Consider the following 24,727-nt stretch of genomic DNA (forward strand, 5'->3'; position numbering starts at 1 on the left):
TGCATCACGATCTTCGTAACTTCACAGTTGGTCAAAGCATACTTCAATCTATTTCGTAAAAATATAACCAAAGGAAGCGATTCTCTAAGCTTGTGWGGTCCAGTGGATGGACGAGGTGCATAAACACCTCCCAATTTGTCCAACATCCATGCTTTAGGTGCATTGAGACGCTTTAAATGCTTCTTAGGACCGCGAGCCTAAATAAAAATAAAATAAAACATTTAATAAGAAATGTCAATAACAAAAACGTGTATAATGTGTTAACGAAAATATATAAAGTAAAAATTTTATCGATCAATGAATTTCTTTACTAAGGTTATAATAAAAATGTGTACTTTCTACAACAGTAAATAATTATTATTTATAAATATTTCGTTACATGGTAGCAATCCAATCATTTAAAATTGAATATAAAAGAAAGAATACCTTGTGCAATAGAAAATTGTAATCTTTAATGTAAAAAGAGAAACAGCACGCCTTACAGAATAATGTTTTTCAAATTCTTTCGACACAATTTACTATATATTTAAAATTTATCAATTCCAATGACCAATAGTTAATTCACAATACTTTTCATGTTAAAATTTTTGATTATTTTGCACTATAAATTCGATGCAAGCAGATACCAAATAGATAACGTAAAGCTAACTTACCATCTTGGTATTCTTAACCAAAAAGGCACGGGTAGTTCGATTTCTCGATGAACTGCATGCAAGTGGCGACAATCGATACTCGATTTTCCACATTCGATTCTCGTATCTATCGATTCTTTCATTTATCGATTGTTTTTATTTATATTTGTTTCTATTATTTCAAAATTATGAAATGGTTTTTCATAATGTGTAAAGATCATTAATTTTATTATAATTTATTTATATATATATATATATATATGTATACAATATGTTTGAGACAGAATATATATTAAATATAAAATAAATTTTTTTATTTACTATTTGTCATCTTAATTTCATTAGCAATGCTGTCCAATACACTAGATGCACCAATTCTAAATAATTTTTTATCTAACCATGAGTCACCCAATTCTTTATTAACTAATGTCATCCATTCTAAGATATCTAATGCTGTCTTAATACCACCAGCTGGTTTAAATCCAACCTATATATTTTAATACGAACAAATAATAAAATTATACAATCATATCGTTGGAGAGTATAAATATTTCATTAGATGATCAGTCTGCTTACCTTTCTTCCTGTTTGTGCATAGTAGTCTTTTATAGCTTTACACATAACTATACCAAAAGGTAACGTGGCATTAATAGTTTCCTTTCCAGTAGATGTTTTAATAAAATCACTTCCAGCCATCATAGCTACCATTGATGCTTTATATACATTATAATAATCAGATAGTTCTCCTGCAGCAAGTATTGTTTTCATGCATTTGGAATCACATGCTTTGCGCATTGATGTTAATTCATAATATAGTTGTTTCCATTTTTGTTCCAAAGCCAATGGTCGATTAATTACAATGTCTATTTCATTAGCTCCGGTATGCACTGAATAATGGATTTCTTCAAGACGTGTTTGTAGAGGATATTGACCAGAGGGAAAGCCTGCGGCTACTACTTACAAATGTAATTATTAGATAATAATGGTTTTTTTTTAATAGAATTATATGATATTATAAATAGGATAAAATTACCGGTAGCTACAGAAATGTTATGCTTTGTTTCAACATTATGTAATGTATATAAAGCATCTTGTATTCTTAATGGATAAACACATACAGCTGCTGTATGTAGTAGTCCATCCCAATCATATTTCACTTCACTGATAGGATTTAAAGCCTACAAAGATAATACAATACATAAATAATTCATATTTGTATAAGAACATATATTACAACTTACTTTCTTGCATAAATTTTTAATAGTAGCACTTGTGTCATTGCCTCCCAAGGAAGTTAAATCAATAAAAGTAATTGCTTTAAGTAATGTACCAATTTTATTAGTTCCATTTAGAGACTTTGCTGCTTCTTTTATTTCGTTTTCTTTTTTTTTAATCTCCAACTCATCGATAAAAGTATCTAATAGATCTACCCACCAAAAAGAGATAATGAAATATTGAGAAAATATTTAAATATTGAACCTATTTAATTATTTACCAGAATAATATGCATCCTTTTCCATATTTTTGGATATTTTTATAATCGTTTAAACTAAGACGTTTATCAAATTTGTAAAATTTAGAAAATGAAATCTATGTATCGATATTTCTCACTATCTATTCTAATTATTCATATACTCTAAATATTTATCGACCTCATTATCAATACATACATACATATTAATATTATCTGCTGTTACTAACATTTGAAAAAACAATTCATGGTACTTGAATATTATAATTTAAAATAAACATAAAAAGTAATAAATGTTTTCGGTTAGGATAGTACATATACGAATAAAAGATAAATCATATCAATTGGTAAAAATGAAGGTTTATCTCCCTTCATATTATAAGTTGCAATTTCTTTTGTTTCTTTACTTCAGGTTTATTGTTAATATTGAAAAAAATATAAAAATAATTTATTATTTAAAAGTTAATATAAAATAATGTAGATTAAAATTTTCTTTGCATAAGTTTTTCCCGCCAATTTGTCTTTATCTTCAATAATGATGTCAAATGAAGGTATTATGAAGCCAAACAATGACAGAATTTTATCGAGTTCAATGCATGTGCATTTATGTATAAATTATCTATCCTTTTATAATTTATACTAACTATTTCCATAATATTTACGTTTCATGTTTTAATACGTTTTAATTAACCAATAACAGTTGTCCGTTTGGTGTAATAATACTATACCAATGAAAGAACTACTTTAGGTTCGACAATCACTGACAAGGTCATGACAGAAGGCGGGTGGCTTGTCAAAATAAGGTCATTACGATCATAGGTAAGTAACCAAATATTTGTTGCGTATTATTTTAATAAAATAGTAAATATTAACTTTATTTATTATATTAAATAATTAAACAGAAATAAAGACGTCTGAGAATTTCGATTAAAAATCTGTTCATCTAAATATAATGGTCGATAAAAAAATAAAATTAAATCACTTAAACATTCTTTTTAACAATCATTGTAACGTTCAACTACACACATATATTTATATACATAAATATATAATTATAAAATAAAAATAAATAATACATAAATAAATTAGTAAAAATCTACTTGAACTTTCAGTTAATTATAACGTTAAAAAAATTTCTGTAAAACAGGTACCATTAAGTAATTCAATACAAAGTACAATATATTAATAATTTAAACTGTAGTTAGTTTAAACGAAATACTAACAAATATACTACCAAACTAATTTGTACTAAAGCAATACTATCATTATCTATGTTGTTCCCATCGTTCCCAATATTGAGTTGTTTGCATTTCAGCTAATCGGGATATAGTACGATCAAAGGCGAAAAGTTCTTCTTCACCAGTAAAAATATTAGACTTATGATCGGCCTAAAAACATTTATTATTATTGTAAAGCCTCTTCTATCTTATCGAATATTTTACACTTACGGAATCGTGCGAGATCTTTAAATCGTCCATTAACATTCGTTTTTCATCTGTATATTCGCTATCGCCTTCTGGTAAAAATAATTGTGTATGTGGTACTGAGGCAGATATTACAACTCTTACCTATAATTAATTAGTATATTTTTTTATGCTAATTTATCATAGCAAAACATTAGCTATTAAAATCATTTAAAATTACCTTGCTATCATACAAGGTATCAATCAGAGTAATAAATCTTCTTGCTTGAGATTTTAATCGAAGATTTAGTTGCGGAACATCTCTTATTATTATCGTATGAAAAGCTTGACTTAGTTCCAAGTAATCACTAGCACCAAGAGGCTAAAAAAATATATTAGTCAAAAATGATGCATATTTATTTAAATAAAAGTATGATATGTTTACCCTATCGCATAATTCATCAAACGTTGAGTCTAGAACTCTACCACAAGTTCTTTGAAACTTTACATTACGACCTTTTATAGAAATCGTACGTGTTCTCACAATGTCGTTTTCCTTTGAGCATAGATATTTGAAAACATTGTCCACATCTTTTACCACGTCTTTCCCTTTTCTTTAATAAATTAATAATTGTCTATTAATTATTCGTAGTATTTGAAATTGCGTGATATTTGTTAACTTACATAAAATATATTTTGTTATCTCCAGATCCAGCCTTCAACCTGTAATCGACACCGGAATCTAACGATTCAACTAAGCAGTGGTCTTTTAAGACTTTAATAAAAGGTACAAAATTTCCTCTTTGTAATCCATTCTTGTACAAGTCGTCAGGTGATCTATTGCTTGTGGCAACGACAATCACACCATTATTGAATAATTCAGTAAATAATCGTTTTAATATCATTGCATCTGCAATATCTGTCACCTGAAATATATTGTATAAGAAAATATACAAAACAAGCATATATTTTCATTCAATAAAAAATATTATCGAATTGAAACCTGAAATTCATCAAAACATAGTAACCAAGCTTCTTCTGTAATAGCAGCTGCTACTGGTGGTATCGGATCAAACGGTTGAAGTTTAGTACTATTAGTATCTCTCACTATAGTCTTCTTAACCTCGTGAACTTTTTTGTGAACATCAAGCATGAAGGAATGAAAATGTACTCGTTTCTTATTTTCAATCTAGAGTAACATAATCAATGGTAGTAATAATATTACTTGATATTAAAGCAAAGTTTAATTTTATTCCGTATTGCATATGGAAAGCCATTATACCTTAACATCGCTTATATAATTGTCTTTATAATATATTCCATTGGCTGTACAAGCTATATTTCCTGTGCAGTTTGTCCTTTATACTACAGAATAACACTGAAAAAATATCATACCTTATCGTAAGATTCTCGAACATATTTTGGCTCCCCATATGCATTACTTACTTAGAACCTAACTTAAGATACCTGACAACAATTATAAAAAAGATCCATTAACATGGTTTTACCACCGCCGACAGCACCATAAATATACAATCCTTTAGGTGTTTCCTTTTTTCTCCATCCAAACCATTTTCCTAATACATTAAATTGATCTGGTTTATATTCATGAACTTCATCATATATTCTCTGTAAGCTTTTAACTACTTTTAACTGATGATCATCGTTCATTAATTCTTTTTTAGTTACTTTTTCTTTCAAAGCTCTGATAGGGCCATTAGCAACGTTTAATTTAATATCATGAACATATCCACAACACTGAAAGGAAAAAACAGGTTGTGATCGTTGGAGTAAATGTGAAATGTTAATTAAACCAAAATTTTGTTTCACGAAAAGGCTAGTCATTGCGGTTGATAATTATTCTGAAAGAAAAAAATATATTATAAATTTGTGCAGGTAAAAAAAAACTTCTTGCAAATATTCTATTCACTTTTTTATAATAGTTCTCTTAAAAAGAAATATATTCGATGTGGTTGTGTGTCTCATTCAGCATTACAGAGATATATCTCTCTCAAGAGAAATATGAATTGCACATGCTCAGTAAAATAGTGAACAGAATGTATAAATAAATTAGTCAGGAAATAAAAAAGGATTTTCCTTATCCAATTTATTCAATGAAATATACATAAATACACGTATATGATCGTAGAAAATATGTCAAAGTTAAAAAATAATTAACACAACGTATTTATTAATATCGTTGCACTAAATAAATGAAACAGTTAACTTTGTGAACGCGATCAATATGGAAACGTAGCACATCTCGGACAATAAACACATGTTAAAAGATATATTATATCATACCAAAATATAGATAACCGAAAAAAAATCGTATAAGATAATAAGTAATGAATAAAGTTTCTTGTTTTCTACACGTAGATTTATAAGTCAGGTGATTTACGTCACGACAATTATCAAATATTATGCGCTCTCTTATCTAACTCGACGCGTTAGTTTCACTGTCGACGATGTCTCTTCGGCTTTTTTTATAGCACATGCATACACCTCTTATTACTCATTCTTGAAAGTATAGGAAATATATTTTGAAATTTTTATCTCTTGCATGGTACCAGTATGACGTAATAGAGGTTAAAAAAAAATGAAGATGTTTAAAACGATGACGTTTGTTCACGTCCTATTGCATCCACGAGTAGAAGTATATATCACTTACTTGCACGTTGAAAAAGGAAGTGCATGGTCATCATCCTTCAAGTCAATGTCATTTCCTGTTACCGTATTTAGATACATCGTTTTTTGACTTGTTTTTAAAAAATATATATATGTTTATTAATAATTTTTGTACCTGCATAGATAATCAAGTTTTTGTCATTAATCGTTAAAAGAGAACAACAAATCTGAAAAAAATTAAGTAATTAAATAAAGATTTATGTGTGTTAAAATACGATGGACTAAATCCGTGTGATATAGATAGAAAGACAAGTAGCTGGCGTCCACCCAATCGTAACCTCGTCACTTATACGAACTTATTATTATTTTAGTAAAAAATCAATATTAATACAATATTTACAAAATAATATTTATCCAAGATTTAACAATATCCCTTAGTATAATATGTTAATTTTAATAAAAATGAAGTATTTCTAATAAAATAATATTTCTTTAGAATAACCATTTAAATCCCAGTGATCACGCTATTCAAATTTCTTATTGAAAAGAGTCACGTTATTAAAACGTAATAAACAATTGATACATTATTGCCTCGCTTAGTATTTATCTACATGATATTTTAAAAACTTCTGGAATTTAAATGGTTAAGAAACTATAGTTTTAGTCATTATGATAAAGCTTTGGATTGTACGTCGAAGTATAGGTGTTCATTCTTCGTTTGTCTAAACTACTTCCTTCTCTAGTAGCATAGTAACGCCTTTCAATGACTTTGTCAAAAAATCTGCTGAGTTTTACAGACGAACTAGAACCAGCAGCTAATGCTCTTACTTGGCAACAGTCCTATTAATAGAATATCTTTTTAGTTAGAAATATTAAAATATGTGAAACATCAACATACCAAAAATATTTCATCAGCTCCACATTCTTCAGCAATAGTCGAAGTACGTCTCTGCATGTTTGATCTTACTTCCGATACTAAATCTAATTTTGTACCAATAACTAATATCGGTATCTGAAATTAATATTCAATTATATTGATATCAATTAAAAATATACTTAAGCGTTGTTTCAATTCCATATTTACTTGAGTCGATCCTACAAACTTTTCAGGATCAAAATCATCAAACAATTTTGATTTAGAATAATTTCCGTCTTTGCACAATGCCTCTTGCAACCATTTCTGTAAATTTTGTTGCGATTTACGGTTTGTTAAATCATGGACCAATATTATACCTACCAAAGAAATTTAAAAATTTGATAAGCATTGAAAATAAATATTCATGTAGCATAGAACATGTTTGTTATTCATCCCCTACCATTTGTAGGATTGTAAAAAACAGATCTTGTATTTTTATGATTTTGACTTCCACCTATATCCCACAGTTCAATAAAATATCTTCTTTGATTAGGTGTGCCTTCCTTGTATTCATGCAATTTCACTTCAACAGAACAACCTATCGTCCAGGAAGGATTACTGATCGGTTGTTGATGGCATATGAGATGAGTCAACGATGTTTTACCAACACCTGCATAGAAAACTGATTTATAGAAAGATATTATAGCATTTATTAAACTAAAATAAGCAATAATAAAATGAATATACTTATTTAATTGTAAAATATACAACCAGAATATTGCAAATTATACTTTGTATAAGAAAGTACATTTGTTAAAAGTACTATTACATTTTTTATGTTTACTATACTGAATTAATAAAAGTAAATACTGTCCAGATTATTCGATTTACGTACCAGAATCACCAACTACAATAATTTTAACTTTATCTATTGCTGCCATTAATAGTTTATAACAATTACTATTTATTACAGGTTACTTTATAATAAATATATTACTGTCATTTAATTCGATAGATGGCATTGATAGTACGATACAGATGGTAACAAACTACAAGCTCTTTAAACGACACACAACAAGTCTCACGTTAAGTGGTGTTACACGATAGTTTGTTTTTTGTATAATTATAATTATGATTCACAAGATTGTTTTATTATATTTATTTATATTTGTAGTTGAAAATATCTCATTTTCTATTTAATTATATTGCAATTATAAATGCATTGTACGATATAATTATTGAATATCTAAATAATTTTAGAGGTTAGAGCAAAATATCAATTTGATTTAGAGAGAGATTGTGATTTTAAAATATTAAATAAAATTAATTCATGTATATTTTGATAATAGAAATGATTTTATTTACAGTTTATGATTTTATTTTTGCTTGCAGTCTTATTAAAAAATAATATTTTATTGACGGAATAATTGTATGTACCAATTTTAGTTTTATATATTATTGCTATATGGTCATATATAATAAAGAAATAAAATGAGCGGAGAAGAAAAAGTTGTTACAGAAGTTCCAAGTAGTTTAAAGCAACTAGCTCGTCTCGTTGTACGTGGCTTTTATACTATAGAAGATGCTTTGATTGTGGACATGTTAGTAAGAAATCCATGTAAGTATTTTCTGGGTCAGTACATTGACAATAATATTTTGTCTATTTTAAAAATTTACTGTATTTTTTAAGATAGTTTGATATTCCTAATCAAGCTCAATTCAAACAGGTATGAAAGAGGATGATATTTGTGAACTGTTAAAATTTGAACGTAAAATGTTAAGGGCAAGAATATCTACTTTACGCAATGATAAATTTATACAAGTTAGATTAAAAATGGAAACCGGATTTGATGGGAAAGCTCAGAAAGTCAATTACTATTTTATCAATTATAAAGTAAGTAAATAAAACATATGATAAGAAAACGTAGTCTCTATAATTAGTAACATTAGTAACATTGTTATATATAGTTTGCAAATGTAAATACATAAATTGTTAAATGATTTCAGACATTTGTTAACGTGGTCAAATATAAGTTGGATTTAATGAGAAAAAGAATGGAAACTGAGGAACGAGATGCAACTAGTAGAGCTAGTTTCAAATGTACAAATTGTTTAAAAACGTTTACGGATCTCGAAGTAAGTTAAATTAATGTGATGGAAGGTTTGATTGTTGTAAATAAAAATATTTTTATTGATTTAGGCTGATCAATTGTTCGACATGTCGACTGGCGAATTTAGATGTACATTTTGTCGAGAAGTAGTAGAAGAGGATCAATCTGCTCTACCAAAAAAAGATTCTAGATTATTATTAGCCAAATTTAACGAACAGTTGGAACCTTTGTATATTTTATTGAGGGCAGTAGAAGGTATCAAATTGGCACCTGAGATATTAGAACCCGAGCCAGTGGATATTAATACTATTCGAGGGTATGTATTAAACATTGGACGATATATCTGTACGTTTATATTTTCTATCATTAATTTATTTTCTACAGTATCGATACAAGGAAACCAAGCAACCTTAGAGCACCTAATGAACAATGGTCTGGTGAAGCTACAAGAACGTCTGGTTTTATGGTAGAAGATACAAGGGTTGATGTTACCATTGGAGACGAATCTTCCGAAGATAACGCAGCAAATCGTAGAAAAGAAAGACCTATTTGGATGATGGAAAGTACTGTTATTAATGCCGATGGTTCTCAAGCCGATGGAATAAATACACAAGAAACAATTTTGGATAAAGCAGCTGCCACTGCCACAAATATTATTACTACAAATACCAAGCAAGGCGAAGATATTATGTCAGTTTTATTAGCACATGAAAAGAAAGGTGGGACCAATTCTACAACATCTGCTATTAAAGCAGTATTACCTCAAGAATCCAGCGATAGTAGCGATAATGAAGAAATTAATGATATGCAAACTATGGATACAGGTATGTAGTGTATACATAGCAAAGCAGTATATTATATTATCTACAATTTAGCAATATATATTAAAACATTTATTAATATTATTTAGGTGAAGTAGAAACTATGGATTCTGATGATGACGATTTAGTACCGACAGTTAGTGTGGCTGGAAAAAGTGTTGCTATCACAGATGTTAATGATACACTAATAGCAGAGATGACACCTACGGAAAAAGAAGCTTATATTCAAGTTTATCAGGAATATTATTCTCATATGTATGACTAAGTCAAGATTAGTCTAAATCATTGAATTTATACATAATGAAAGACTGCTATATTTGACATTTAATCTGTAATATTTTGTACAGTCCCTTGAAAAAATAAGCTATTTCAAGAATTGTTAAAACGGAAGGTTATATATATATATATATATATGTATGTATAATAAGTAACACAATTTTTTTAGAAATAAAATTATATTCATGTGACATAATCGTAAATACATATGCAGTAAAACATCAATTATATATTTATTCTTAATGATAATATTATGATTATGATAAAAGACGAGTAAGACTGTCAGCAATTGTTAAGTCCAAATTTTTGAATATACCTTTCTCTAGCTTCTTTGATCATTTGTGCTTTCCTTTCTTGGAATGAAGAAGTACCAAGGCAACTGTTATCTTTTGTTACGTTTGTTTGCGTTTTGCTTGCTGAAGCCACAGATGTAGCAGTTTGAGAATTAGGTTCGGGAGTATAAGCAACTACGCCATCAAGAATATTGGCAATAGTGACATCAACATTTCTGGTTTTTACTAAAACAATATTATTTCATAAGTTATTAATGAATATTAATTAAAAATAAACAGGCGTATATATAGAGAAAGAGAGAATTTACTTACAAAGATCACGTAATATCACATTATGTGGAACGAATGGAAGCACTTCATTGACCTGCCTTGCCATTGCTTGCATTTGTAAATTACGAAAAACTTGTATATTTGACGATTCTCTTGCAGGAAGTATTCTGGTATGCTCTTTTTCCATGATGCAACGCTTTTCAAATTCTGTTTTATCCGATATAGTATGAGAACTTGGAGTAAGTCCTAAAGCATTAGCTATATCATATTCTACTTGTCTCGCTAACAATTTATGATCCGTATTTCTTTTAATTTTCAGGTACTTCAAGATAAAAACTGTATAGGGGACGAACATAAACCAAAAAACATCCGTCCACCATGTAGACGCTAGCGATGTAATATGTACGGGTGTTATCGCTGGTCTTGTCACCTTAATAGCAACAGGTTGAACGGAAGTTTCTATAATAAAGGGCCATGAATTGAATTGCAATAATGCAACGCGGCTGTTAGTCGTACCAAATTCAGGCTGGATTACAATATTGCAGTGAGTAGTTGAAAGAAATTGTCTTATATTAGTGATTAAAGATCCCGTATTACTCATATTCATTTCTTGTAATCCCAATGCATGACTCAAGGCATTAGGTATTTCCCATGCACTAGGCATCAATGTTTGCATCGCTCGATGTAAAGCAAAATGATCCAAAACTGATACATTATTAGCTATTATAATCCTCGATTGTTTGTCCCTAGACTCTCCTTCTGGATCAACTTTTACAATAATGCCAAACACAAAACTAAGACAGTGATGTAAATATGTACGAAGTATGTTGCAATCTGGTAGTAACGACGCAAGGAACCAAAGATGCAGGCTAACCAAGAGTCTTACTAATACAAGAATTACACCCACTGGTACATATAATATTAAGGATAGACGGTTCCAGCCACTGGAAAACCTATAGAATATACAAATTTATTAATTCATTACAGAAAATCTATTATCGTTTAACATTAATTAAATTTATATAAGAAAGTTCATTTTGATTTATCTTTTGATTTTAAACAATTAGAAATATCAATATTTTAAATAAATGAATATAAGTCATGTTATTTGGTAGGTTAGTCGCATGTTAAAGTACAACAGAAGGTATTTTCAAAACTCATTGATAATGTATAGTATAAAATATATCCGTTACAGAATTATATTTATATCGTTATATTTTATTCCAAAAAAGCAATTATCATTAATTAGAAGTAGTAGAGTAACAGGGACAACGTAACGTGGATAAACAGCTGGTCATCTCACCTGCTTGTATCAAATAGATCCTGGATATCAATTTGTGACATTTCTCTCAACAAACATCTGTTATATCAGAAAACTCACACTTTAATAATTCTATATTGGTCGATAAGTAAATTTTATGTAAATTATTGCTGCTACAATATTGTGTATCTCGAATGACCTTTTTTTAACCTACTTTTTAATAGTCTTCCAATTATAATATAGATTTTCTTTTTTTTCTTACTACTCTCAGTGATCAGCTGTTTTATACGTTACACAGCATGTAGCCCACACTGATTCTAGTGTTTTTTCTTAGCGCAATTCAATGAAATCACTGCCATAATGTTATTTCCATTTTTACTAGAAAACTAAATTGTGATTGAATAATTACAGTACTTCTGTTGGCCAATACTAATCCTTCTGTATTACGAAAAAGAAAAGAAATTTTAATTTACAACCAATGGTTACGCTTGCAATATTAACCCTTTCGTTAAGACATGCTTTTGCGCAAGTATCGTTTCATATAAATTCGCTCGTACATTCCTAACGTCACATGGTACGACCCTAATATGGGTCGCTAGTAACAAAAAGTTTAAACACTATTTTTTAAGTACAATTTAAAAAAAATTGGCTTTCTTTTATCGTGTGTTAAACAATTTTATTTATTTACAATATTTAAATTAATTAAATATAATAAGTGAGAATAATATCAGAAAATTAATTTTTAAAGGTATGGACAAATTAAATAAAAAATAAAAATCGCTATTCTCGTTTGATCAAAACAATATGAGTTTAAGAAATAATAAAATTAGAGCAAGTAGGATAGGAGAGAAAAAATATTGGAAGATAGAAGAAATTTGATTAATATATTAGAATTATGTTACATTAAAATATTCAATTTTCTTCTCGTTCCATACAATGATTTCAATGATTTTTATTTTTTCAGCTATTGAACAAATTTGTATAGGCTGCAAATATATTCCTATAATCCTCTTGACTGTTATCCTTTCGTATATTTTGGAAAGAGAAATCAGATGATTTTTTACGAAAATCTTTGGTGATACCCAAATGATTCAGATCTATTTTATTTTTACTTTTCTGACTTTCATGTAGTAATGCCTTGTCAAATACAAATGTCGATTTGATGAAATTTAAAGCTTCTTGGTCGTTCTCGTGTAATATTAAATTGTCGAACTTGTTAATATTGTGCATGAATAAATGAAAGGAATCTTCTATGTCGGAAATTCGTATAATAAAATCTGGATCACGTGTCGCCAAATATCGTAAAAATGTTATCCCTTCTCTCATTGTATTTAATTGTTTCTTATTTATATTAGTCCAATAATTCTGGTCCAATAGATCATTTGGATTCATTTGCTTCATATATTCTTTTATACCATATTTCTTTAATTGAGTACTATGTATATATTGTTTATTGAATTTTTCCATGAAATCGTTACTTGTATTCAGAACAAAAAAGTCGTCGTTGAATGTACATTGCTTGTACTGAAATTGTACGTTATTTAAAGACATTGTTGAGCATCGACATAACATTTTGATGACAAATCTTAAAAGTTTCATACAACAGTCACAAGATTTAGGATTACCATTTTTTATAAGAAGAACATTCATGTGTAATGCAACTTTAATAAATAATAATAATGAATGCGTCATTTTAATGGTAGTTACAAGATCAAAATGAAAATTTTCAACTTGTATTATAAATATTCGCAAGAGACAAGCATCTGGCGTAAAGTGTGGAACACCTTTCCAGATTTTTACTGAAGTATGTGTATCCTTGCAAATCTTGTTAGCAAATGTTGAATGTTTGATAAAAGTCATCATCACTTTAGTTATTGGAATATAGCAAAGAGATAGAGGTCTTGAGAATACCAACTCTTTGAATATTTCAAAAATGAAATCTATTCCTTTCTCGCAATATCCTATTGTTTTCTCTACGTTACATAAGAGATCTGCAATCGCACTTATAAGGCCACTAAATTGATGAGATCTTCTTACTTGTCCTATTAAAATTACAAGTTGTAAAATCATCTCCAACATTTCAAACTTTTTATCTTTTTTATCCCAAGAATTATAACGTATCATATATTGTGAATATTCCTTGTAAGATTTATCTTTGTCCACAAATAATGATGTTTTTCCTGCTACATATTTACTAAGATATAACGATTCGGATGCAATATATGATAAAATACCCAAAATCCTTCTAGCTTCTATTCCACGTTCATTTTCGTGCCATGTATTTGCATCGCACACAGATTTGGTATAATAAATTGGCATTTTGTAAAGATCAGAAAAATATACATCATTCATATCTCTAATGTCATCATTTTTCATAGCTTCCAAAATAGTTTGCAGAACAACTATCATATTTATGATCAATTCCCTTGAAGTTGATACTAGCTTATTGATAATAGGTATACAGGTATCAGAATTTAATTCTGTGCTTACCTTATTTTTGATTAAAGCAATGTCAGGCAAGACAAATTCTAAAGATAATTTTTTACCATTTATCATAGTGATTATAGGCTTTACCAGATCGGGATTTTCAAAAATTCGAAACGTTCGCTCATCTTGTAAAATGGGTAAATTTTGTTTTCCAGTTTTTTCTGTAACTTTAATTTCAACTACAGATTTTTCTGGTAACGAAGGCTTGAAAATTTCAGCTGGTATTTTTAATAGAGGATAATGAACTACCGATGTCTTTAAATTATTACTCTTTCTATCACAGATATTAGTTTGAACATTAACATCTTTTTTGTCTGTGTACTTAGTAGAAAAGATTGAACGACTCATGGTATCAATTTTATGATCAACATCTGGCGACATCATGCTAGTTGTATGTGGTTCTATGAATTTAATATTTCTAGATTCCAACAACTTACATCGCTCTAAAAGTTTTTCTATCTCAAAAGCTTTTAATTCAAGCTGAGTTTTTAAATCTTCTTTTTCCTTAATTATTTGATCAATTTCTGTTTTATGTTTCTTGGATTGTTCTTCGATCAAATGCATTTTTTCTATTTTATCATTTTCTATACGCATTTGCGTCATTTGTAATTGATTTCGTAAGAAAACTGTTTCTCCATCTTTCATTATGAAGTCGTTTAATAACTTATCTCTTTCCGTCTTTAATTTATTCAATTCTTTTTCTAAATTTTTATCTTTACTATCATTGGATTGTGGACTAATATTTTTATTTACTTGAAATGTCGAGTTATAATTTTGTTTGTAAAGTAATCTCTTTTCGAAATTAGAATAATTGTTGTTTTGTGTAAATGTCAAATCATGTAAAGTAGGATTCTGTGTTTTAGTTGGACAGAAAATTTGTTTACTTGTCGATGGCATGTTCTCTCTTGCAATAAATGAAATCTGTTTTTCTTTAGGGTCAATGAAAACTTTATCATCATTCAAACATGCCTGAGATGCTACAAAATCCATTTCCTCGATTTCCTCTTCAGCAAAATCATCTCCCCATACATCTTCAACACGTACATTTTGTTTATTCGAAGAATCATTTTTTGATTTTGTTCCAAAAAGGAGTGATGATTTTTTAGATCCATCAGATTTGAAACGTTTCGATGGTACCATAGAATAACTGTTATCATCTTTATCAGTTCGTTTAAACATATTTGTTAGATTATTCTAACACATATATCATTATGTACAATATATTATTAGTTTCATTGATACAAAGTATATATACACAATTTATTTTAAAGGAAACTACGCGATAAAATTGTAATGACTGTCATTTACACAGATATGCTTTTATGAATGCATATGTCATACAAGGGAGATAAAACTACGATAAAAAATAAATATATTAAAAAATATATACATTATCACCTATTATAGTATTATCTATAAACATAAATAAATATAAATAAAAGTGTATATTTACAAAAATATATAAACGAAATGTGGACCAATCAAAACGTTGATCGTACAGAATTTGTAAGGTTAAGATTTAACAAATGCATTTATCCAATATGGCGCATATGCATTGGAGACTTTAATCTTTGCCATCGTTCTCAATAATCAACAGATATTCTGTCCAATGACCGTAAGTATTAAAGATACGGCATAAAGAGAAATGTAGTTTACGGACAGGTAGTGATCGTCGTCAATATATGCTGTTCTACCAACAATTTAACTCTATTTCTTCACTTAGTATTTATATCCATGATTTAATTGGGCCAATCATCGATTTAATATAATTAGTATAATACATAAAGATATATAATCGAATGAAATGGTACACGTTGGTACGAAAGTTGCAATGTAACAGCTGTTAACAGAAGTATAACATAAGTTATGACAGATAGTATATTGGGTGTTGCCAAGTCGAATGGATCTACAAACGAAAGGTTTGTTACCAGTTATAATATATCAATGCTATGACTACGGAAATAAATTAAACGATTAAAGAGAATGCAGAAGCAGAAATTAAGGAGTTCCATATTCAATGACTTGTCGTGTGAATGGGTTGTCCAAAAGATTATCTACCAGTTGATAAGGTTAGGACAAACCTGTCAGCCATGAAGACTCCTGTACCTCAACATTTAAATGGGAGTAATGGTCAGTCTGTTGGCTCTGAAAAGACTGGTTCATATTTAATATCACGTTATAATAATCCATCCAATAACTATCATGTTTTAAAAGTAACTGGACGTGATTCCAATTGTTACATTGCCAATAACATTGCTCCTAAAATAGGCAAACAGCAATTAGTATCATTGAACGGTGATTCTGTAAGTTGCAACAGTGTTAACGTAAATGAGGCTTTGGCATGCGATGTAGTTACTATGCCAGCAGTTAAGACTAAAGCTTTATGCGTACACATTCGCGAGAATAAATGGTATGACGCTGGTAATGTAGTTTCTGTCGGAGTGGCAGGAACTAGTCTCAGTCATGCCTTGGAAAGTATGTCTTTGGCTTATAATCCTACTACCAAACAGATATATTCTATGGAAGATAACGATACGCAATATGATTGTAAATCTCAATATCTAGAATCTCCATGTAATGGGAAAGAATTGTCAGCGAGTATAGTGTCTAAGATCGATGGAGATAAATATACAAAACTTGAAAGTGGCAGTGCAAATAGTAGTCCTAGAAACAGTTTACCTCGTTCATGTAGCAGTACAGTGTCTTCCCTTAGTGAAGTATCACCTTCTGGAAGTTTCTTAGGATCAGACGAGCAACACATTGTTGTAGATAAACAAGAAAAATCTAAGCGCTGGGGATTAAACACATTGTTTGCCAAAAATGTATTTTCTTGGAAAAATAAAGGTTCTCAGCAATCTACTCCTACGGGTAGTCCATCAAGAAATATCGATAAAGTAGGAGGAAGTTTAGCTCTAATACAGCAACCAAGACCAGCAAATTTACCTGCAAAGAATGCTTTGGAGGAACAACGTCATCGTAAGCAATATACTGCAATTTTAGAAGCTGCACGTAAGAGAGAGTTACGCGAAGAGAAAGAACGTAAACAACAGAGAGAACAACAGATTAAAGAAGAAGAAAGATTAGCAGAAGATTCCAATACATGGAACATTCATGTTATACCTAAATTTGAAAACGTTAAAGATACAAAAAAAGTACGCGAATTATGGTGGCGTGGTTTGCCACCAAGCGTACGAGGAAGAGTATGGAAATTGGCTATTGAGAATAGATTAAACATAACACCACATTTGTATAATCTTTGCTTGGACAGAGCAATGTCTAGTCCTACGAATGAATCGTTAGCTGCGATCAAATTAGATGTATCTCGTACCTTTCCTACCTTATGTGTCTTTCAAGAAGGTGGACCATTATCAGATAGCCTTCAAGGTATTTTGGCAGCCTATGCCGTTTATAGACCAGATGTTGGCTATGTGCAAGGAATGAGTTTTGTGGGTGCTGTATTATCATTAAATATGGAACCCTCGGATGCCTTTGCCTGCTTTGCTAATCTCTTGAACCATCCTTGTCACAGAGCCGCCTTTACCTTGGACCAAAAAAGAATGAATGTGTATTACAAGGTATATTCGAGCGCGCTTGCACATAAGCTGCCAAAAATATTTTCTCATTTCACAGTAGCTGGTCTTAGTCCGGACCTGTACCTGTTAGATTGGTTGTATACTATATATGCCAAAGCAATGCCTCTTGATGTCGCATGCAGGATCTGGGATGTATTCCTAAGAGACGGCGAAGAGTTCCTTTTTAGAACAGCCCTTGGCGTATTACATTTGTATCAAGAAGAATTGTTGAAATTAGACTTTGTACACGGAGCGCAATTTCTTACCAGATTGCCTGAGAACCTCCAGGCAGAAGCTTTGTTTAACAGTATTAGTCAAATGTCTACTACTGTTGGGACTACGACATTCCAACAAATGTTGATACAGTTTTCTTCTGTGTGATTTTCTTTTTAGCTCTATTTAAAAGAGTAGTTTGATTTAAGTTTTACGATTGTACATTGCACAGAAAATTTCTTATTTTCCAGTGAATCCGATGAAGAATAATAGTGCGTGAAAAATCTTAAAGTATATATATATATATATATATATATATATTGTATTTAAATTGTGATGACGTCAAAGTGAGTAATAATGTTGCATGCGGTATGAAAGTAGTAAAAATAAGCATATTATTGTGTGCTTGAATACTTGCAAGAATAATTATCTTATATGTCTCTTTAAAATCTGTATATATATATACATATATATATATATATATATAGGTATATGTATATTGTTTTTTGACGTTCATTTTATCAATGATAGATATTACGGTGTATTTGAATTTCTAAATAGCTAATCAAAATATTTATACAATTTCAAGAATATTTGAAATCTTATTATCATAATAATGTTAAATGTTGGTGCTTCTTATACTAATTCTTTATCCTTGTGTAAGATTAATTTAATATGCAATTGAAATGGCAGTTTCTCAATGAATAGTGAGAGATCTATTCTTGTTTACGATATATATAAATATATATAAATATATATAAATATATATTGACATATAGATAACATATTTTATGAATGCAATGTATCGATAAAATGCGTACATACATTCATAAATAGGAAAATAAATTAGTGAATCTAAGGGGAAGGAGGAAGAAGAGGAGGAGGAGAAATGCATATAAAAATATCTTATGCATCTAAACTGAAGCACACAATTTACAGACTGGAGGAAGTATTATTTTGGGCAATTGAACAAATAATATTCTAGATAAAGAAAATATTATATTATTACTCTACGGTATGAAGAACATATTTTGAAATATTGTCCATAATATCTCAGTGGCAATACATACATACTACTATCTTTTACATATGCATAATAGTTCTTTGTTATGCATATTTCAATATTATTAATATAAGCAAGTATAAATTATATGTGTATAAGTGAAGAAGACAAATGGGTGGGAATATTAACATAATATTCTATAATAATGCTCTGTGGAATATACTACTATTGGTTTTAATGTGCATCATTGATATGAGAAGTTACTGAAAGATTAACGTTTCGTTGATTTTTTATAACTGAATATTTCAATGATTTAAATCCGTCAATTTGTATAATCGTATTTACTCATCTTCCATGTGTTCGTGGATTAACTAGAAGTTTAATTAATAATCTGAAATATCCTCGTACTCTTGATAAACTATAAGTAAGCTATAACGTATCTCTTTCTCTTTTTCTTTCTCACTCTTTCACTCTCTCTCTCTCTCTCTCTCTCTCTCTCTCTCTCTTTCTCTCTCTCTCTCTTTCTCACTTTCACCCTTACTCTCTTTCTCCCATCGAAATATTTTATAGTAATTAATAATTATGGTATAATATTTCACTTAGCACTTTGCTGTACAGATACTGAGTTATGAATACGCAGAGACTTATAATCCCGTCTTTTAAGTGGCCTTTCTAATGGAGATAAGATAAATTCAAGATTTAGGAATCAAAGATCTTTCTATGTAATCATTGAGCTTTATTGGACAAAAGGAATCTCATAAAAATATTTTCTTACAACGTACCTACAATAAGCTTATTGTATGTGCTTGTTGCGTAGGTATATCTTTTTTTTTTGCCGAAATAATATTTTATTAGGTGAGACGAATTTTTCTATTTTCTTTTATATAAATTTTTATTATTATTATTATTTTTTTTTTTTTTTTAATTAATAACACGCCCGAGTTATTTGTGTAGCTTACATCTTATTTTCCTTTTTTTTTTCTTTTTTTTTCGTAATTTTTTCTAGAGACGAAAATAATTGCGATAGATAATATAGATCAATAATCGATCATCCTATATAGTTTTTAATATTAAAAATAATTAAAATCACAAGCACATCGCAATAACTTTATGCATAGCATGGCTTGAAAGCTTCAAGTTATGAAATTCTAATATAATACATACATATATGATAGAAAATTAAATAAGGTAACAACATTCGTATCTATAAGCCCGTATTATTTATTCTGTTCGTTAAAACGATGATAAAAATCATGATTCTTCTATTCCTTTTGACGATAGAATTTTAATCTAACTTTAATCCAGCGAAGTATGGATTATCCATTGAATATGTATTTTAATTTTAATATCGTGTATATATAGGGTGAGATAAAAGTTACTTTCCCGAAATTTGTTCAAATTGGTGTACATTATACTCGATACTGAACTCGTATAATTTAATTACTTATTTAAATATTACGGGGAACACAACCGAGGGTTCGAGTCTAAGTTCTGGAGTGACTGATTGTTCTAACAACTGTTGCAATTGATTCAAATTTAGTGCACGATGATAAAAATAAATATATTTAACAACAATACTGTTGCCATAGTAATCATATAAAAAAGGTATATTAAAATAGCTGTTGGTACGGCTGCAATCGCATATCATTGCATAATCAAATTACTTTCGTGAACGAACCTCTGGGGAAAGTAATTTTGATCTCATCCCGTATATGTATATGTAAATATCGATTAACACGGATAACCATATACGTATATACAATATTTACGCATACCCACATAGAAAGTATATTTTATGAAATGCTCCTTTATCGGCACGCTTCTAAAGAAACTCTTTAAAAAAATACAATTGACGAATAGTGGAAAAAAGTTGATTAGATCGGAACTAAAAGTGCAAGTGCAAGTGGTGGTGGTATCATAGTTTGATGTCCTAGTTTTTACTCGACAATACTTCCATTCCATCCACTATTCCAAAAAATTATTCATTAAACGATCGTGCTAATGAGATTTTATTAATAAGCTCTTTGCTGTAAATACGATTATTACTATGCAACGTATGTATTACGATCGTAGTCATTTTATCGATAAGTACGAAGCACAAATGAAATTCAATATTTTATCGTTTATTCGAAATACGATAGTCACTAACGATTACTATAATCTCGAACGATCTTCAAAGGATCGCGACTACGGTCAAAGTGTATCTCTCGTATGTATGTATATGCGAAAATCTCGCTAATCAATTTAATTGCGATTTGGTATTATCGTTAAAAACGAAATGAAATTTCTCTTTTAAGAAAAGAGACATTACTAATTAATCTAATCTCGATGCTTAGAAAATAAATAAACGTAAATATGCCGTTACGCTAATAATATCCCACGATGATAACGACAACGCAATATATTTCTTCGAATCTACTATGTTGCATATATTATTATATCAACATGTACACACTATACTTAAAAATCCTCGTAATCTCTTCGACTATGTTTAAAAATGGTGCTTCGATGAAGAAAAAAAGAAAAAAGAAAATGAAAAAATAAAAGAAAGAAAGAAGGAAAAAGAAAATGTGCAAAAAAAAAAAATAATACAAAATATCGTATACATGTATTTTTCATCGAATATTATTATTATTATTATTATTATTATTATTATTATTATTATTATTATTATTATTCCATATATATAAATAAATAAAAACGATATAATATTTTTCATTTTTATTTGTCGACGTAACGGAAGATAAGTGAAAATAAAACTGATAAGAGGCATTTAAAAAGTATACATTGCGCGCGCGAAAGTTAGAAAAAAAATGAAAAAAATAAAAAAACCATAAAACTTTCTTTCACAACGTACGTATATGTGTATGTACATATAAATACCAAAGATTATATACTTAACAATATATTTCCGAATAATGTGTATCGAACTTATCTCCTCTATCGATCATTATCCAAGAGATGGCTTTCTAACAGTATACAAGACAAATTTGAGGCATATATTTCATCGACTTTATCGACGCGCTAATAAAATGATAATGATGATGCAACGATCTTTATAAAAAAAAAAAAAAAACAAATAAAAAAAGAAGAAGAAGAAGAAGAAAAAAAAAGAGAAAAAAGTACAGAAACATAACACGTTGATCGGCAATTATGTTTTCCTCGTTCAGTTTGAAATAAAATAGTATTGAATGTTATAAAAGTAAATAAAAAAGATAAAAAAAATAAAAGTAACAGATAACAAGTACGAATTTTGTATTCTTTCAAGCTGACGCGGAGCTCAATGTAACAACACTGTGTAACTTTTTGGATTATTTCGTTAAATGAATTTATTCCATGACAAAAATAATAAACATTATAAAATTAATGTGTATTTTGGCCTTGGGAGTAACGCATTCGTGGCCAGTCAACGTGTTGAGGAAGAAAAAAAAGTCCTGAAAAAGAAAATAATGAATAAAATAAAGGTAGTACGATATCGAACACCATTTTCTGTGTCATGTCGTTGAATATATTAAAACGATATATTTTATCTACTCAATCATCATGGGCATTGTCATTATCACGTAACAAGCAACCATTATTCCTTCATCGAACATAATTAAATATTATAAACAATGTGCCAAGTGTTTTACGAATAAAAATGGACGGTTCTATTGTAAAAGAAGAAAGCAAAGATTTAATAAGAAAGTAAACAAAATCTTTGCGTGCAATTTCTTCGAATTGAAACGAAACGAAACGAAAAGGGGCGTATTGTATTACATACATGGTGCATTATTCTAGTTATTCTCTTTTTTTAACGAACGAATTTACTATTAAAAATTGTCACGTCTGCGAAATCGTAATTATCGATTTATTATTATACGTAAATGAGAGACGTACACGCGTGCTGCGTAAAAGCAAAAAAAAACGACAAAATTCAATAAATAAATTAATAAATAAATATAAAAACGCACGAACACGTGCGATTTAAGAAGCCACGAGTTTAACTGGTCGAGAGTTACTGGTAAACTCGTTCACAAAGAGAGGAGAAGCTCGTAAAATAAAATAATACAAAACTAAACACAAGAACAAAAAAAAAAAAGCTAAATATTTTCTATATCGTTTAGAAATTTCGATTCGAATACATTTTCTAGCTTATCGATTTTTCGTAAGAAACACAACAATTCTACGAGTAGATAAATGAGATCTAATTTCGGATAATAATGCAAATATCTATCTGGATCTCGCGCTATCGATTCGATATTTGAAAAAAAGAAAAGAAAAGAAGTAAAGAAGAAAATAAAGATAGAATCGATAATCTCTATTAGCTAGAATCTCTCTATTTCTGACAAGTGCAAAGTTTCAAATAAAAGGGAAAATGCACTAAACGGCATGCTTAAAAACACTAACAATGACACTTCTGTGTTCCTTGTCGTTAGTGCCTCACAGTAAAAGTAACTCATTATATATATTTTTGACGCGTTTTATCGTGTACAATTACCTTAAGTGCAATACTGTAATATATATTTTTTAAAGGAATCGAACCCAGTATTTATTTTGTCAAACGTTGCGCGCATCGATGTAAGGCGTGTGTGTGTATGTGGGTGTACTTCGAGATGGTACATACTACTACTACTACTACTCCTCTTGGGACGAGTTTTTGCTCAATTTTTTCGATTGATCAAGAAACTTTTTCCGTATGTATGTTAGTACGATCGGTAATAACGAACATTATTGGACTTGTCCTAATTAATTAAACGAACGGCTACTTTTCCTTTTTGAGAATTTGCCGAAATTCTAACGATGATCATTTTTATTCGATATTTATACACATATATATATATATATATATATATATATATGCCTCTCTCGAAGTATACTCATTATATTAATGTAATAAGTATTACAGTAACCTGGTGAATACTACTATTCTGTAAATAAATACGTATGTGCTTGCTTCCTAATTTAAAAGGGTAAAAAATAAGAAAAAAATGAACAAAAAAAAAAGAAGAAGAAGAAGCGGGATACGAGAAGAGGATTAAACTTGGCGTATTGCTAATTATAAAATACACATATACATATATATATATATACACACATATATCCAGACATACATACATACACATACACATACACAAACGACGATTTTTATATCATTAACGAACGAAGCAAAAAGAAAAAAAAGAAAAAAAAAAGAAGAATATAAAATATTCAACCTATCGATGATATGCAAACGTGTACGCGCGCGCGTGATTACAGATCGTAAACACCAGCGACATATCTCTATGGATGACTTTTGTTTCGCATATGAATAAATAACGTCTTACGATATATCGAATAATATTTTGGGGATTATTTAAACCCTTCCAATTACGATGTAAGATCTCGTCGTCGTAGTCGTCGTCCTTCTTTTACGTTAGTTATCATTACCTTTGATTTACGATCATTGAA

At 29.3% G+C, this 24,727-nt stretch overlaps 8 protein-coding genes and 1 long non-coding RNA gene across 13 annotated transcripts in view; 3 read left to right on the plus strand and 6 right to left on the minus strand.

Moving 5' to 3' along the window:
* LOC106793284 (40S ribosomal protein S4-like) overlaps positions 1 to 784 on the minus strand; it is a gene marked incomplete in the record, with an annotated part of 4,316 nt that extends 3,532 nt beyond the window's left edge. The window contains 2 exon segments of the mRNA XM_014760086.1: positions 1 to 197; positions 654 to 784. Of these exon segments, the coding sequence (XP_014615572.1) occupies positions 1 to 197; positions 654 to 746 (290 nt within the window).
* A 118-nt stretch (positions 785 to 902) lies between these two features.
* LOC106793240 (deoxyribose-phosphate aldolase) lies at positions 903 to 2,235 on the minus strand. Its single transcript, XM_014760021.1, has 5 exons — positions 2,128 to 2,235; positions 1,874 to 2,058; positions 1,666 to 1,810; positions 1,209 to 1,585; positions 903 to 1,119 (listed from the first exon to the last, which is right to left on the minus strand). Exons 1-5 carry the CDS (start codon positions 2,150 to 2,152, stop codon positions 946 to 948), a joined length of 906 nt encoding a protein of 301 aa, XP_014615507.1. The 5' UTR covers positions 2,153 to 2,235; the 3' UTR covers positions 903 to 945.
* A 248-nt stretch (positions 2,236 to 2,483) lies between these two features.
* LOC106793242 lies at positions 2,484 to 7,862 on the plus strand. 2 transcript variants are annotated; one of them, XR_001382393.1, is made up of 4 exons: positions 2,484 to 2,654; positions 2,852 to 2,922; positions 4,216 to 4,293; positions 7,544 to 7,862. It is a non-coding gene; the product is annotated as an uncharacterized LOC106793242 (long non-coding RNA). The 2 variants fall into 2 exon arrangements; XR_001382392.1 differs by lacking the exon at positions 7,544 to 7,862 and having other exon boundaries at positions 4,216 to 4,737.
* On the minus strand, positions 3,133 to 6,269 carry LOC106793236 (putative ATPase N2B). Of its 3 annotated transcripts, none has more exons than XM_014760017.1 (8): positions 6,178 to 6,269; positions 4,974 to 5,368; positions 4,510 to 4,695; positions 4,191 to 4,432; positions 3,952 to 4,120; positions 3,748 to 3,888; positions 3,552 to 3,671; positions 3,133 to 3,491 (listed from the first exon to the last, which is right to left on the minus strand). In XM_014760017.1, exons 2-8 carry the CDS (start codon positions 5,349 to 5,351, stop codon positions 3,369 to 3,371), a joined length of 1,359 nt encoding a protein of 452 aa, XP_014615503.1. In that variant the 5' UTR covers positions 5,352 to 5,368; positions 6,178 to 6,269; the 3' UTR covers positions 3,133 to 3,368. The 3 variants fall into 3 exon arrangements, with proteins under 3 accessions (XP_014615503.1, XP_014615501.1, XP_014615502.1); XM_014760015.1 differs by having other exon boundaries at positions 5,811 to 6,253; XM_014760016.1 differs by lacking the exon at positions 6,178 to 6,269 and adding an exon at positions 5,437 to 5,601.
* LOC106793241 (rab-like protein 3) lies at positions 6,481 to 8,010 on the minus strand. Its single transcript, XM_014760022.1, has 5 exons — positions 7,886 to 8,010; positions 7,451 to 7,660; positions 7,219 to 7,367; positions 7,033 to 7,146; positions 6,481 to 6,974 (listed from the first exon to the last, which is right to left on the minus strand). Exons 1-5 carry the CDS (start codon positions 7,929 to 7,931, stop codon positions 6,795 to 6,797), a joined length of 699 nt encoding a protein of 232 aa, XP_014615508.1. The 5' UTR covers positions 7,932 to 8,010; the 3' UTR covers positions 6,481 to 6,794.
* Positions 8,011 to 8,046: 36 nt separating this feature from the next.
* LOC106793237 (general transcription factor IIE subunit 1) lies at positions 8,047 to 10,381 on the plus strand. Of its 2 annotated transcripts, XM_014760019.1 has the most exons (7): positions 8,047 to 8,252; positions 8,383 to 8,608; positions 8,718 to 8,884; positions 8,998 to 9,126; positions 9,191 to 9,417; positions 9,486 to 9,925; positions 10,012 to 10,187. In XM_014760019.1, exons 2-7 carry the CDS (start codon positions 8,482 to 8,484, stop codon positions 10,185 to 10,187), a joined length of 1,266 nt encoding a protein of 421 aa, XP_014615505.1. In that variant the 5' UTR covers positions 8,047 to 8,252; positions 8,383 to 8,481. The 2 variants fall into 2 exon arrangements, with proteins under 2 accessions (XP_014615505.1, XP_014615504.1); XM_014760018.1 differs by lacking the exon at positions 8,047 to 8,252 and having other exon boundaries at positions 8,482 to 8,608; positions 10,012 to 10,381.
* On the minus strand, positions 10,359 to 12,341 carry LOC106793238 (ancient ubiquitous protein 1 homolog). Its single transcript, XM_014760020.1, has 3 exons — positions 12,065 to 12,341; positions 10,804 to 11,714; positions 10,359 to 10,716 (listed from the first exon to the last, which is right to left on the minus strand). The coding sequence occupies exons 1-3, from the start codon at positions 12,103 to 12,105 to the stop codon at positions 10,481 to 10,483; spliced, it is 1,188 nt and encodes a 395-aa protein (XP_014615506.1). The 5' UTR covers positions 12,106 to 12,341; the 3' UTR covers positions 10,359 to 10,480.
* Positions 12,342 to 12,893: 552 nt separating this feature from the next.
* LOC106793268 lies at positions 12,894 to 15,922 on the minus strand. The gene has a single exon (XM_014760070.1). The coding sequence runs from the start codon at positions 15,686 to 15,688 to the stop codon at positions 12,983 to 12,985; it is 2,706 nt and encodes a 901-aa protein (XP_014615556.1). The 5' UTR covers positions 15,689 to 15,922; the 3' UTR covers positions 12,894 to 12,982.
* Positions 15,923 to 16,068: 146 nt separating this feature from the next.
* Positions 16,069 to 18,732, plus strand: LOC106793269 (TBC1 domain family member 14-like). The gene has a single exon (XM_014760071.1). The coding sequence runs from the start codon at positions 16,543 to 16,545 to the stop codon at positions 18,460 to 18,462; it is 1,920 nt and encodes a 639-aa protein (XP_014615557.1). The 5' UTR covers positions 16,069 to 16,542; the 3' UTR covers positions 18,463 to 18,732.
* The last annotated feature ends 5,995 nt before the right edge of the window (positions 18,733 to 24,727 follow it).

The sequence above is a fragment of the Polistes canadensis genome, unplaced genomic scaffold (genome assembly GCF_001313835.1).
Source record: "Polistes canadensis isolate GaletaPanama2010 unplaced genomic scaffold, ASM131383v1 scaffold_12, whole genome shotgun sequence".
Classification (NCBI taxonomy): domain Eukaryota; kingdom Metazoa; phylum Arthropoda; class Insecta; order Hymenoptera; family Vespidae; genus Polistes; species Polistes canadensis.